Source organism: Limanda limanda, chromosome 4 (assembly GCF_963576545.1).
Source record: "Limanda limanda chromosome 4, fLimLim1.1, whole genome shotgun sequence".
Classification (NCBI taxonomy): domain Eukaryota; kingdom Metazoa; phylum Chordata; class Actinopteri; order Pleuronectiformes; family Pleuronectidae; genus Limanda; species Limanda limanda.
Genome location: NC_083639.1, coordinates 29996054 through 30012328, shown reverse-complemented (window position 1 = coordinate 30012328; position 16275 = coordinate 29996054). Strand labels below are relative to the sequence as shown.

Below are 16275 nucleotides of genomic sequence, written 5' to 3'. Positions count from 1 at the left end.
GAAACACGAAATGTTTTGGATGTGGGAAGGAGGGGCACTTGATCCGTGTGTGCCCGGATAGAGCCGGTGAGAGCCAGTCAGCTGCCTCTGCACCGGCCCCCCCACCTGCCTCGGCTGGTGGTTCCACTGCTCCTGCACCGGCCCCCCCTCCTGCCTTGGACGGTGATGGTTCCGCTGCTTCTGCACCGGCCCCCCCTTCTGCCTCGGCTGGTGGTTCCGCTGCTCCTGCACTGGCCCCCCAGCCTGCCGGGGGGGGGGGGGTGCTGAGGCCCCTGTCCCGAGGGAGCCACAGAGCGACACACCAGGTACTCACTAAAGGCATGAGAATGGTTAATGTAGACGATTTCTTCCTAGATCCAAGACAGTTCATGGAAGTTGCAAAAGGCCTCATGGGAAAATCTGAAGGTATCGGCCAACCGACCTTCTCAGATCAGGAGGTGTACCGCCTGAGGAAATTACTGTCGAAAACCCGAGCCCAACTGGCCCAGGAGGAGAGACTCGAGAAACTGTCCCTCGTAACACCGAGCACCATGACGGGGAAAATTATGTAATATTTATGAGTTTCTGTTAGAAGAATTTAATTAAGTAAGTAATTTTTGTTCAAAAAATGCTTGATATGTTGTAGTATTTTGTTTTGTTGGAACTTCACTGAGTAAATAAAAGTGACTTAAAAAATCAAAATCTCTCTCTCTCTCTCTCTCTCTCTCTCTCTCTCTCTCTCTCTCTCTCTCTCTCTCTCTCTCTCTCTCTCTCTCTCTCTAGTATTTTTGTGAAGACTTGGTAAAAAAACCTTTAGCCAACGTTTCTATTTCTTTCCCATAATTCATCCCATTGTTCAAGTCATGTTATCTGCATATACGTTATCACAGTGTTTCATGGTTTCTTTTTTTTTTTCCAGCTCTTTGGTTTCTGCAACCTTCCATCACCTTTGCACTCAGAAAGCTGCTGTCGATATGTTTCATCTCAGCGACGTTATCAAGAACGACTATCGCACCATGATAAACTCTTCTGCATGTGCACTACAAGAAATCTATCAACAAAACAACACAACACAGTGTTTAACACAACTGCCAACTAATCCTTATTGTACTGTAAATAATACAAAGCCTTACTGATCATTACATACACTGAGTATCAGCTCCTCTATTCTTCTCAATACAAGCACATTATTACGATAAAAATCTATTTCTACATTTGCAAACAGATCATGTTATAAAGTAGATGCTGTAAAAACTTTTTATAATATAAATCCGCTCATCTTATAGACAGACATTTGCACTTTGTTATCTTTGATTGTTATCTGAAGCCATCGTGTGTTGTCTCATCTTATAGATTTGAGAGATTGTACTGAACAGGGTTCTGAAGGAAGATTCAAATGCTGTATAAAGATTTATCCCTCTTGTTATAGAAGCATTGTTAGAAAATACTTCACATTACTTGACATATTGTCCCGGCAGTAGGTAACAGATTGAACTTTCTGTCTCGAGCTGCTGTTCACAATGTTTTTAATGTGTCTCAATCAGCTCTTAATGATACTTATTCATTATGTGTTCTCTAAAGGGATTTGTAGGTATTTTTGCTATTTTGTTGAGATATTTTTGTTCATGTTATCAAACGAAGAATTTGCTTTATTTGCTTCTTGCTAACGTTTATTTTCTTCTTGACTTTTCCTCAACATTGGTCTTTTCTTTACTATTGTGCAATAGGAGTAAACTTGATGTTGGCTAATTATTAATAATCATGAAATATGATTATAAAAATAATAAAAGATTATTTATTAAAAATAATTAAAAAAAATGATAAGGCCATAACTTATCGTAGAGGGGCACCACCCTGGTAACAGGGACCAACGATATCAAGCTATAAATATCAGTCTCATAATGATAAATGTCAAATTAATAATGTCAATATTTTAATATTAACGATTACTTAATAAACAGTGAAGGCTTCTAAGTTCGAGCACAGGCAATCATAATCCAGCTGTATTCACATACATATGCACAAATAATCACAGACTACAGATACTTTAATTACAAAAGGATTTATTAAAAAGGGGAAATAAAGTTATAATGTTATTCAATGATTCATCATTTTAACAAGCTCCAATATTTCAAAGATAAACACAGCAGCAGCACTTATCACAATTCAGAAAATACATGTATACCTGCGGTCTACCGGTATGTCTGTCTCTGTGTGTGTGTGTGTCTGTGTCAAAGTGTCTCTCTGTGTGTATGTGTCTATGTGTGTGTGTGTGTGTGAAATAAAGTTAGTGTTATTTAATGATCCATCATCTTAACAAACTCCCATATTTCAAAGATCACAACAGCAGCAGCTTATCACAATTTAGAAAACACATGTATTCACCTATGTGTATCTGTGTGTGTGTGCATCTGTCTGTGTCTATCAAAGTGTGTGTGTGTGTGTGTGTGTGTGTGTGTGTGAGAGAGAGAGAAAAAGAAGGGGGCGTGGCGATGACGCAGTCACGTAGTGACGTCACATCTAAGATGGAGGCCGACAATGTTAGGCTTAAAACTACAAAACAAAATGGCGGGTTCGTTATGAATTTAGAGCCAGAATTGAGGGCGGGTCTAGAGATGCATAATCTCCAATGGCCGCCGGACCACGTGTGAGACACAAGGAGGAGGCAGAACAAAGGGTTCTTTGTTCTAATTTAGTTTCGGCTTCAAAATGGCGGCCAGATGCGTTCAGGCCCTTTAAATATAGATTTAACTATGTTACATGAACTGTATTCTAAATACAGATCGGAACGGGTGTATAGGTCGGTTTAGAAGGAGAGAGAGAGAGAGAGAGAGAAGGCATGCAAGGAGAGAAAGAGAACGAAGCTCTTAAAAACACCGTCAGAAACAAGTTACATTTACTTTACCGCTCAGCACCCAAACGGCGTTGTGTGCTGAAGTCTGATGGTAAAATCTCTGTAAGGTTGTTCAGACGGGAACGAGTGCAGCCGGAGACGTTTAGTCACGGCGCTTAAAAACTGTTGCACAAGGCCGTAACCGGAAATCGGAAGTAGCCGAATCGTCGTGGCTAAACAATGAGACACGGAGGTCCCACAAACAAATACACTCAAATATTAAACAATACGCTACGTATCTGCCCAGATAATCAAGTCTCTTACTGTACCACCCTCGCGGTGTGCGTGCGCGTCGGTGGAATGTCCCGGGGGGCCAGTGAAATCACGTGGTCACTCGAGCGGAGCTCTGGAGCTCGGCCGCTGGACCGGAAAAGGGAGCGTATTCCTCGTGCTGCCTTGACGGAATGAAACTTTGTCTTCTTCTGTAACAGCGGAGAACGTGCTGTTTTACAGGAACGGAGTGGATTGCCTCTTACTCCTCAGCGGGATGAACGTCGCGCTTCTGCAGGGAACGGCTTTGTGGAAGCCGTTTGTGGGTCGTTGAAAAAGAAAAAGTCTGTGGAAGTGTCCGTCCAGCGGGGCACTTCCTGTTTCGGTCTTTCAAGTTAAAACAGCAAAAAGTCCAATCAGAAATAAAACTTCGACTGAGATAAAAGAAGAAAATGAAACGACTTCAAATAAAATGATATTAAACAAACGTCTAATCGCCTCCTTAGTTACTGAGTCGTGTAGTTAGGCCCCTGGAGGGTCTGGATACGACTTGAGCAGGGTGGAAAAGAGACAGATTTCTGTGAGGTCCCTTGCCTTATACCACCTGAGGACTTCCTGCTTCCTCAGGAAGTGGTCATAGGGTTCAGTTGGCTCTCAGCCAATGAGAATGTCAGGGTTCCGACCTTAGTGGGCGGGGATTCGACCTCAGTGGGCGTTTCAGAGTCTCATTTAGGTTTTTGCAGAGCGGGCTGCAACATCTCCCCACCAGGGCCTGCTGGAGGGGGGGCACAGTGGGGGTTCAGGAGATGCTTCCCCCACCAAGGCGAGGCTCCAGGCTGTCTAGAGAAGGTGTGAATTAAGAGTGAACTGGTTGAACTGGTTTCAGCTGGGCCTTGTAGGCCTCAAGTATTTATAACCCATTGTTTGACGGTCAGCACTCTGGCTCTCCCCCAACATTACTAATGCAGAGTTTCATTGGATGACTGTGTCATGTTTGATCATTGATAAGTTATTGCCGTGCTACAATCAGCCTCCTTGTGCCTTTTTAGCAGACGATAAAAGTGAGTTTCAATGACTCTTGTTTTTTCTCAAAGAAATATCAGAGACAAATGAATCTGTGCATATAAATGTTATTGATCATTTTTGACTTTCATTGTATTGTCCCTTGTTATATTAAAAACGCTGTCAATATTATTAAAGAACTAAATGAAATTAGATTTCGTGGCTAGTTTGCTTTGTTTTACCTTGTTTTATCAGCACAAGGCCCAAAGTGTCACGGAATGGAGAGGTTGAATGGAGAAGCTAAATGACTCAGCAGGTTGAATAGCAAATAAGAAAAAGGGAAAGTAATTCATTAATTCATTCAGGTGCTTATTTCTCTTATTCAGATTCATTATCAAATGGATTTGTAGATTACTCCCCCCCCCCCCACCCCCCCATTAGTAAACCAGATAAGGGTGAAGGGCAATTAGCACTATGTGGCTGTGGAGTTGGACAGCTCATTGGCTTTCCGTTGACTCGGAGAACATATTAAAAGAAGCATTTATGTAGTTTTTTTAACCTAGAAAGAGAAATATTGAAATAAATTAGACAATCAAACCTGATGTGACCACTGACACATAATCCTCAGATAAACAGACACCACCACTGCTCAGTTTCTTTTCATAGATGTCTCGAAAATAAGTTATTTCATCTTTATTATCATTCTCCTTGAGTTGCAACTACAAATTAAGGGAACAAATTGTTTCAACAAAGGCACTGGAAAAGGAACACTGAGCTGAGCTTTACTCTTCTTGAAGCTGTGCCTAACAAATCACACCAGACAGCACCAAGTAAATACTTATTTCAAACTTTTGTAAACCGTAAATCAAATAGAACGAGACCCCTGGAACGCGTTCACATTGACCGATCTATCATGACCAGAAAAACAAAAAAGTCTGAATTGCCCAGTTCCGACTTCACGTCAAACGTAAACAAACATGTCTGACTGTGAGAAGCTGATTAATATGTCTCTTGAGGAGACAATTCAACTGTAGCCAGTGCAGCCTCCGTTCATACAGAAACAAAGAGGAGGGCGACGACGCCATTATCTTTTTATTAGACTTTTATTCTTGGAAACACATTGAATACATAAAGGAGAACACACACTGTCATTGAATCTCACGAACCAAGAAACCATTGTTTAAAAACAAACATATTTAATCATATGAACTTGTTAAGAACACACATACATACTGGGCAAGAAACACACTTTAACCTTAAAATTACAAGAGGGACATTATGAAAAATAGATAAATTATGTAGAAATCTGTAGAAATAAGATATATAAACACATATCTTTCATGTTATTCAATGATTTATATTTTCTAGGGACATAAAACCTTGTAGTAGTTTATTTAAAACAGTGAACTATGAATATGTATACTATGAATATCTGCTGATAAATCCAAATAAATCTTTTGTTGCAAAGGTTGCAACTGAATCACTGCTCTCCTTTATGAATCCTCACATGAGTCTCGTACAATAGGACTGAATCTTAAATCTTTCACCACACTCAGATCAACTAAACGCTTTCTTTCTTGTATGAATCCTCATATGTCTATTTAGACTGCCCCTATGGCTAAATCTTTCACAACACTCAGAGCAACTAAACGGTTTCTCTCCCGTATGAATCCTCATATGTGTATTTAGACTGCCCCTTTGGTTAAATCTTTCACCACACTCAGAGCAACTAAAAGGTTTCTCTCCTGTATGAATCCTCATATGTGTATTTAGATTGCCCCTTTGGTTAAATCTTTCACCACACTCAGAGCAACTAAACGCTTTCTCTCCTGTATGAATCCTCATATGTGTATTTAGATGGCCCCTTTGGTTAAATCTTTCACTACACTCAGGGCAACTAAACGGTTTCTCTCCAGTATGAATCCTCATATGTGTATTTAGATTGCCCATTTGGTTAAATCTTTCACCACACTCAGAGCAACTAAACGCTTTCTCTCCTGTATGAATCCTCATATGTGTATTTAGATGGCCCCTTTGGTTAAATCTTTCACCACACTCAGTGCAACTAAACGGTTTCTCTCCTGTATGAATCCTCATATGTCTATTTAGACTGCCCCTATGGCTAAATCTTTCACAACACTCAGGGCAACTAAACGGTTTCTCTCCTGTATGAATCCTCATATGTCTATTTAGATTGCCCCTTTGGTTAAATCTTTTACCACACTCAGAGCAGCTGAACGATTTTTTTTCTGTCTTACATCCCACATCACTTAGAGGCTGTTTGTTGTTTCTTGTATTTAAACCAGTCTGAGTATCCCTGGTCTCCAGCCAATCATCCTCACTCTCTTCAGTCTCAGAAGAGTCTTCAGTCTTGTCCTCAGGACCTTGTTGTAAACGTCCATCAGGACCTGAGTTCCTGGCTGGTCCTGGTCCTCCACAGTCCGCTCTGTTCTCCTTCATCTCACTCGGATGAAGCTTTGACGATTTAAGTTTCTCTTCATCTTCTTCACTCTTCACATCGACAGGAGTCAATGTGAACTTGATATCAGCCTCCTCCAGTCCTTGAAGCTGCTGACCATCCTGATTGGTCCACGGTTCCTCCTGTTCCTCTTTAATGTGGGGGGGCTCTGGGTCCTTCTGGTCCACAAGGGGGCTCCACTGCTGCCCCTCAGGGGGAAACTCTTCTTTCTTCACCATCAGTTGCAGGACGTCTGCAGGACACACTGAAACACAAAAACACATGTTTATAATTTCAGAGTTCCCTGAAGTGTTTTTAAAAACTTATTCTTGAACGATCGCATTCAGGAAGTAGAGATATTGAGGTTGTTTACAGTTGGTGTTACGAGGCAAATCGTAAACGATTACTTGACCATCAAATTTTATTAGAGAGACTAAAACAGTTAATTAACATTAAAGGAACCGCCCAAAACTGGTTTAAATCTTATTTTGCTGATCGCTCCTAATTCCTACAAATCAATGATGAGTCATCGGTGCGCACCAAAGTTAACCATGGTGTTCTACAGGGGTCTGTGCTCGGCCCAATTTTATTCTCATTATATATGCTTCCACTAGGAAACATTATCAGGACACACTCGGTAAATTTTCACTGTTATGCGGATGACACCCAGTTATATTTGTCAATAAAACCCGATCAAAGTAATCAATTAACTAAACTTCGAGCATGTCTCAAGGACATAAATACCTGGATGACCCGCAATTTTCTCTTATTAAACTCAGATAAAACAGAGGTTATAATACTCGGCCCTAAACACCTTAGAGATACATTATCTAATGATATAGCTGCGCTAGATGACATTGCCCTTGCTTCCAATGACACAGTCAGGAACTTGGGAGTGATCTTCGATCCTGATTTGACCTTTAATAGTCACTTAAAAGTAATTTCTAGGACCGCGTTTTTCCACTTGCGTAATATCTCAAAAATCAGACATGTCCTTTCGCAAAAAGATGCAGAAAAACTAGTCCACGCCTTTGTTACATCGAGACTGGACTACTGTAATTCACTATTATCAGGCTCCAGCAGCAAGTCGTTAAAGACTCTGCAGCTTGTCCAAAATGCCGCAGCACGTGTCCTGACGAGAACTAAGAAAAGAGAGCACATTTCTCCAGTATTAGCATCGCTACACTGGCTTCCTGTTAAATCAACAATAGAATTTAAAATTCTACTCCTCACCTTCAAGGCCCTTAATGATATGGCACCTCTTTACCTTAAAGAGATGTTAGTTCCATATCAACCCACTAGAGCACTCCGATCCCAGAACTCAGGTTTACTTGTTGTCCCTAAAGTCTCTAAAAGTAGAGTAGGAGCCAGAGCTTTTAGCCATCAAGCCCCACTCCTGTGGAATAATCTCTCACTTTCAGTTCGGGAAGCAGACACGCTCTGTTAGTTTAAGAGTAGACTCAAAACCTTCCTTTTTGATAAAGCTTATAGTTAGAGCTAATAAGTGCGATGTTCCAAAATTGATAAAAAGGCAAAAACCCCTGATGATGCTAAGACGCACAGGGAATTTATGACACAAGACACACGGAGCTTCTCTTTCCTGCTTCTCCTTCCTTTTCTCCATACTTATCACATCAAGGTAATTCTTATCTGATCAGTACATGTTACTAACTTGACCCCTTTCCCGGAGTTTCTGTGCCTTAGCGCCCGCGGATGCAGGGCCACAGCTGTGGCCGCACCTTGGATATATATGATTGTGGATCGTGCGTCGGAGGTCGCAATGGTGGATCCAGTTTAGTGGATTCTGTATCGTGCCAGGTGATCGTAGTGGTAATGGAGGATCCTTTGTCGCGCTGGCATCGGATGATGAGGGACCACGACCGAGGCGGCAGCTGATAATGGATTCTAACTGGCGGCGGTGGACAATGACTGTGGACTATAGTGGATCCCATCCTGATGCTGGATCGTGGTCTTGCTGCTGGCCAGAGACTGTGATTGCAGCGGGACTGCTTGACACATAGTATTGAAAAATGTTTACCCTCATGGATGCTGCTAAAAATCCTGATGATGTTTTCTTAAGCACTTGACATCTATTGCACTTCTGTCCGTCCTGAGAGAGGGATCCCTCACATGTGTCTCTCTGAGGTTTCTACATATTTTTACCTGTGAAAAGGGTTTTTAGTAGTTTTTCCTGACTCTTGCTGAGGGTTAAGGACAGGGGATGTCACACAATGTTAAAGCCCTATGAGACGAATTGTTATTTGTGAATGTGGGCTATACAAATAAAACTTGATTGATTGATTGATACCCAAAACATAATGCAATAGTAACATAATATAATAAAAGTTAATTATTATATATATATAAAAAAAATGGTGTTAGAGGAATCAGCTATCCCATCTCGCCTCAGCAACTCTACTCCTCTGCTTGCATTAAGCAGATCTTATAAAGTCAAGCTTCACCCCTGGAGCCTCCCCCCAAAAATTCAAAATTCAAAACTTCTTAACAGTTCTACAGTAAAGTACTGCACCTTTATTTATCACAAGAACGAGAGCTAAGAAGAAATGCAAAGTGCGCACTAAAGAATCAAAACAAATGACAACTTAGCTAACAAACAATAATAATTATAATAACAAGAAATAAAATTATATATGCAAGTTTGCTTTCAATTTAAATGATATATTGTATAATATGTTACACGTTTTAAATAATCAAAATAGAATATGCAAAATAAACAAATTTAGAAAAACTCCTCTCGGCTGAAGCTACTGTTACTGGTAGTGTTGATCTGATCCGCAGAGCAATACACAAGTTGGGATATATTTCTGTGAGCTTCTTTGCATGTATGAAAGAGTTGTCATGCTCTTTGATGGCCAGTAAGGTAAAATGTCTAACTCCTTGGCCAGCTTATTTAGTTATTAAGCATTTTGGTGTATTTGGCCTGACATACTTTTTTCATTCCAAGATAGCTGTTGATTAGTTGAATCCGGTCTGATTAAACTCTCTAGCTCGCTACACCAATACTAACATTGTTATTATAACTCAACTTTCAACTTCATGACACCAGTGTTAATTTTGGTATCTTTTTTAGATTAAGTATAGTCTATGGATGAAAATGCATATTAGCTTTAGTCACATGGAGTCATTTTTATCCTTCTTAGTTTTAGTCTAGTTTTCGTTGATGGAAACTCAGAACATTTTTGTCTAGTTTCAGTCACATTTAATAGTCCATCTTATAGCCACATTTAACCCCTTTCCTTCCCCTCTCAGGCCCAGGGACCCCCTGTGTTGTGTCTACAACTGCATAATAGTCTAGCTTGCAGTACTTAAATTGTGGATACAATTAGTCTCTGATACAGATCTCCTAGTATGTGCCTACAGCTGAATTCCAATTAATGCAGTGTAAATTATCATTAAAATATGAGATAATATCAATCCTAGATTTTGAAGATTTAAATGCTTTGATATCACAACAAAACTACTATGCCTACCTGACCTTAGAGATAAATCAACCACATATCCACCATGTATAGTTTTGCCCTGGACAGTTTATCCCCTGGGGTATACTCTGGCCTGGAGGGGTATAGTATGGCCTAGGCTGTTTTACACCCCGGGGTATAGTTTGGTTTAATTTGGGCGGGAGTTAATTTGGCCACCGGTTATTTGGTTATTTGACACCGGCACCCCCACCTGGCTTGGACTGTTATCCCGCACCCACGCCTCAATTCTGTGTTACATTAACACACATAACAGTATATTGAAAATTGCACATCCACATTTCTCTCCTGTTTTGCATTTTACTTTTTATATCTCGTATATAACTGTTTTGCATTTTACTCTTTATTTAACTTTTTATATCTTGGATATTATTTTTTTATAAACAGTTATTTCTTTCTTATGTGAAGTACTTATTGTGTTTTCATGCTTTATGTTAAATGTATGCACCTAATTACCAAAGAAAATTCCAGGTAGGTGTAAAGCTACTTGGCAATAAATCCTTTCTGATTCTGATTCATCAGGATGCAGCCACGTCTCAGTGAGGGACAATAAATCTATGTTATAATCTGAGACTAGTTCATTAACTAAAATAGCTTTTGATGACAGTTATCTCATGTTTAAAAGATCACATTTAAAAGTCTTAGCTTCCTGAGTTGTTGCAGAGGTTGTGTTAATTTGTATTAGATTATTATGTGGAATTCTCGCTGTTTTTATGAGTAAAGTTGGTGAACGTGCTTCTAATGGACGGGAGAAGCTTCACGTGTCCTCCTGTCTCTGCTGGTTAAAGTCAGCAGACGTGATTTTAAAACACAAATTATAATAGTGATAAATAATAATAATAAAACTATTTATATTTTGTTGTATTTTCACAAACAATGTGTTGTGGTGATACAAGCAATTGTGGACGCTTCATGAAACATCAGCATTAAAAATAAAGTGCATTTTGTGTGCGAGACCTTCAGTAGATCACCGAACTTCACACACAGGCGCTTTGTGAAAATGACGAATCTGCGACCAGCTCTGCAACCGACCATCAACATCTGGAAAAGGGTAAACAAGTCGTTGAGGCTAAGCTACGTGCTAAGCTAGGTAGCTCCGCGGCGGCTAGCGGGAGCTAAGCTAACTACAGCTAACGGAGGTTCTAGGCTGCGGAGCCTCTCGCCTCCATCGCTACCAACACACTGCATTTATTACATGTAGCTCTACTGTTAATGGAGGCGGAGGAGTCAGTGAACATGAGCCACTCGGAGCAAGAGGGAGAGAGAGAAGCCATCGCTGCTGTATCAGCCTGTTAGACTACGAGGCTGAGCTCACACAGAACACAGAGTCACGAAGCACCAGAGAGGAGGGGCTGGGATGTGTGGCTGTTTAACTACAGACCGGTGATTGTAGCCGGAGTGATGCAGAGAAACAGCTGTTAGCAGAGGAGCTAGTTCAGAGAGCGTGAGCAGCATAGATAGATATAGATAGATATGATGCTAGCTAACGTTAGCCTGTTAGCGGTTCCTCTAGGGACTGACCTGCTCTGTGCAGCCGGACTTCGGGCTGCATCCCGGCATCGAGCAGCCTCCTCTGGCGGCAGATCTCCAGCTCTGTCCGCTCCACTCGCTCCTCGTACCCAGCCACGGTTTCCTCCAGCCCGGCGAGGATCTCCTCCACCTCCGCCGCGAGCCGCTCGGTGAGCATCGCTCTCAGCTCCGGGACTCGAGCCTTTCCTCCTCCTTCCTCCACCTGCAGCAGGAAGTCTTCAGCGGCAGCGCGGATCCGCTCATGTACCGACTCCCGCAGCAGCTGCATGGCGGACATGTTGCTCCTTCCTCCTCACGCTGAGTCTCTGAGGGGACAAAGAGACAAAGACAGGAAACAGAGACTCCGATAGTTGTGAAACAAAGCTTATTTCCTGTTGCCAGTAGGCGGCGCCATCGGTATTATTACATACAGACTAATAGATCTGTTCAAGTAGGGAGTGTTCATGTTATTAGACTTCACGCCGATACATAATAAAATCACTGCTAATTTCCAAAGAGCACAGCTGCCTCTCTCCCCTCACGGTCGTATCTGGTGGAAATGGGGTTTGTCTCGTGAAAACGTGACGGGCTCCTGACAGCATCTCACTGCTGAATTGTGACCTAGATATCAAACAGGCTGCTGCTGTCACTCTGAAGCTGACACTGACCAAGTTATACACATTGACTTGTTTTCTCAGGTTTTTGATGCAACAAACACAACAAGAGAACGTAGAGACCTCATTCAAGGCTTTGTGAAGGAGAATGCATTCAAGGTAACATTGGAAGTGTTTTTATTATATTCTGCTGTTATTTTGTCTTTGGAAATCGGACTTAATTGAAATTCACATTCAAACATTCACAGTTTATGTAGCGTTGAACGTGAAATGATGAATGTGAGACTTTTAAATGTTAACAAGAAAACTCCACAGGGCCCCTTCAATGTCTAATTTAAAAACTGGATGATTTCGTGTTGTTTGCGTGTTAGTCGTACGTTGACCTCTGACCTCTCTCCAACAGGTTTTTTTGTGTGGAGTCGGTGTGTGACGACCCTGAGGTGATAGCTGCTAATATTCTGGTATGTCACTCAAACCCTTAATCTATAAATATTCCCGGTGTCTGCTTAGTTATGTGAGAACCATGCTGCTTGCTCACATGGTCTGACTGTGTTGCATACCTGCCACAGGAAGTGAAGGTGTCCAGTCCCGACTACCCTGAGAGACACAGAGAGAGAGTAATGGACGACTTCCTCAAACGCATCGAGTGCTACAAGGTCACTTATCAACCGTTAGATCCTGACAACTACGACAAGTAAGAGCTGATCACATCTGCTTCTCTCTATCTCAATAGGTCATTACATTTAATATCTGGATTACACTCCTGTGAACCTAAAAGGTTTTATAGCAGTTTGCAACAAATGAACACTAGATGGCGTCAGCAAGCAGATTTTAAGTTCAGCCCCCCATGATCCATCACCACCTGCAGGGACCTGTCGTTTATCAACGTGATAAACGTGGGCCGGCGTTTCCTGGTGAACCGGGTGCAGGACTACATCCAGAGCAAGATCGTGTATTACCTCATGAACATCCGAAGTTATCACATGTGTAAAGTATGTGTGTGTGTTGTTGACTTTCATCAAAAATAATTCACAATTAATCAGCGAAACCACAACATCTAATCCAGAGTCTAACAGGCTCTTGTTTGTTGTATCCACTAGTTTAATGCTGGTTTGTGAGGCCTTGCTTCTTTAACTCCCTCTTTTTAATCCATGTCCCTTGAATCTTGAACCTGCCTGCAGCTCAGCTAATGAAATGAAATGATACACCTAGATATGTTTTAAAGAGGTCAAATGATAGACAAGTAACTATACTTTGCTGTGCACATATATAATGTATTAATAATTATAAGATGGTTATTTAAGAGTCTCTCAGTATTGATTAAAGAGAAGCAATCACACGTAGGTTCAGAAAAGTGATTAATAATTAATAACTTCTTCTTAGACAATGTTCTAATGATCAGTCTCCAGTGCTGCACCGGTTAACAGCGCTCCACATGAATGACCCAATTTTCCAAATAGGAACTTAAGACTCCTGAGACTCTATTAGTTTCCTCTAATAGTATTTTCTGCTGTGAGGCATTAATCTGTGAGTGTCAGTGACGTTTGCTCTCTCTTCAAGGAGTCCCTGTGTGAAGGAATCGACTTTGACAGCTCCGAGGAAACTAGTGGCTGTGTCCGCTTCTGAGTGAAGATGAAAAGTCTTGTTCTTCACGGCACAAATTAAAGTTTGGATTCGATCATGACTCTAAAGATGGATAGAAGTATTTTTGAACCACAGTTTTTGGAAATCGTGGTCAGAGGAGGATGAAGTCAAAGAAGAGTTTGTGTTTTAAAACCAGGCAACTTGGACACAGGGTCATTTTTTGTTTCTTTATATCTGCAGTTTCTGTCTTTGTCTTTATTCTGCATGCTGAGGCTTTGACCTGGAGGCCTTATCATTAGTATCATAAACTCTTCTGCATGTGCACTACAAGAAATCTATCAACAAAACAACACAACACAGTGTTTTACACAAGTGGAAACTAATCCTTATTGTACTGTAAATAATACAAAGCCTTACTGATCATTTCATACACTGAGTATCAGCTCCTCTATTCTTCTCAATACAAGCACATTAGTAGATGCTGTAAAAACTTTTTATAATATAAATCTGCTCATCTTACAGACAGACATTTGCACTTGTGATTGTTATCTGAAGCCATCGTGTGTTGTCTCATCTTATAGATTTGAGAGATTGTACTGAACAGGGTTCTGAAGGAAGATTCAAATGTTGTATAAAGATTTATCCCTCTTGTTATAGAAGCATTGTTAGAAAATACTTCACAGTATTTGACATATTGTCCCGGCAGTAGGTAACAGATTGAACTTTCTGTCTCGAGCTGCTGTTCACAATGTTTTTAATGTGTCTCAATCAGCTCTTAATGATACATATTCATTATGTGTTCTCTGAAGGGATTTGTAGGTATTTTTGCTATTTTGTTGAGATACTTTTGTTCATGTTATCAAACGAAGAATTTGCTTTATTTGCTTCTTGCAAATGTTTATTTTCTTCTTAACTTTTCCTCATCAGTCTTTTTATTTACTAATGCAGAGCTTCATTGGATGACTGTGTAATGTTTGATCATTGATAAGTTATTGCCGTGCTCCAATCAGCCTCCTTGTGCCTTTTTAGCAGACGATAAAAGTGAGTTTCAATGAGTCTTGTTTTTTCTCAAAGAAATATCAGAGACAAATGAATCTGTGCATTCAACTCTGTTATTGATCATTTTTGACTTTCATTGTATTGTCCCTTGTTATATTAAAAACGTTGTCAATATTATAAAAGAACTAAATGAAATTAGATTTCGTGGCTAGTTTGCTTTGTTTTACCTTGTTTTATCAGCACAAAGCCCAAAGTGTCCAGAATGGAGAGGTTGAATGGAGAAGCTAAATGACTCAGCAGGTTGAAGAGCAAATAGGAAAAAGGGAAAGTAATAATTCATTTATTCATTCAGTTGCTTATTTCTCCTATTAAGATTCATTATCAAATGGATTTTTAGATCCCCCCCAATTAATACACAAGATATGGTTGAAGGGCAATTAGCACTATGTGGCTGTGGAGTTAGACAGCTCATTGGCTTTCCGTTGACTCTGAGAACATATTAAAAGAAGCATTTATGTTTTTTTTAATTATCCGAGAAAAAGAAAAATATTAAAATAAGTGCGACAATAAAACCTGATGTGACCACTGACACATAATCCTCAGATAAACAGACACCACCACTGCTCAGTTTCTTTACATAGATGTCGTGAAAATAGGATATTTCATCATTATTATCATTCTCCTAGAGTTGCAACTACAAATTAATCGATCTATCATGACCAGAAAACAAAAAAGTCTCAAGGGGCGTTATGAAAAACACAACAGGAAGGCCGCCGTTTTGCATTTAGTGGCCATTTTGGCCACATTCCACATTTTTACTTTGAGGAACTTGTACCAGGGCTTACATCAGATCAACTTCAAATTGAGATGAAAACAAAAACAATTAAAAATTACAATTACAATTTCTAGGACTGCAAAGCAGCACTGAACGGGCCCGAGCACATGCATTTTGAAGCGTGACATGCGTTTTGCGCATTGCGGCAAAGATTAACGCTTCACTTCCTCCGTAAGTCACGTGACGTCGATCCTTGTCTGCTAATTGCTCATTAGATTAAATATGTTTGTTTTGAATCACTGCCCTATGATCTATGTTGTTTTATATAGATCTGTGATCTACTGAGTCCAGTATCACACCGATTGACCGACGGAACCAAAACATCTCAGCACAAACATAAAAATAATTATCTTCAAATTTGATGGATTGGGGACATCACAGCTGTCTCTGAATTTAACAATCCTGCTGTTTGACATTTACCGTCATTCATGCGTGAGAGTAATGCTGCGTTCCAGACGACTCGCATGTCAGATATTCTGACCTGAAATTGCCCAGTTCCGACTTCACGTCAAACGTAAACAAACATGTCTGACTGTGAGAAGCTGATTAATTTGTCTCTAGACAATTCAACTGTAGCCAGTGCAGCCTCCGTTCATACAGAAACAAAGAGGAGGGCGACGCCTTTATCTTTTTATTAGACTTTTATTCTTGGAAACACATTCAATACATAAAGGAGAACACACACTGTCATTGAA

General features: G+C 40.5%; 1 protein-coding gene and 1 pseudogene across 1 annotated transcript in view; one reads left to right on the top strand and one right to left on the bottom strand.

The window, feature by feature from the left end:
- LOC132999950 (gastrula zinc finger protein XlCGF8.2DB-like) overlaps positions 1-6331 on the bottom strand; it is a gene marked incomplete at both ends in the record, with an annotated part of 17025 nt that extends 10694 nt beyond the window's left edge. The window contains one exon of the mRNA XM_061069757.1: positions 5721-6331. Within this exon, the coding sequence (XP_060925740.1) occupies positions 5721-6331 (611 nt within the window). The remainder of the gene's footprint in view (positions 1-5720) is intronic.
- Positions 6332-7275: 944 nt separating this feature from the next.
- Positions 7276-16275, top strand: part of LOC132999949 (6-phosphofructo-2-kinase/fructose-2,6-bisphosphatase 2-like) — a 54109-nt pseudogene continuing 45109 nt past the window's right edge.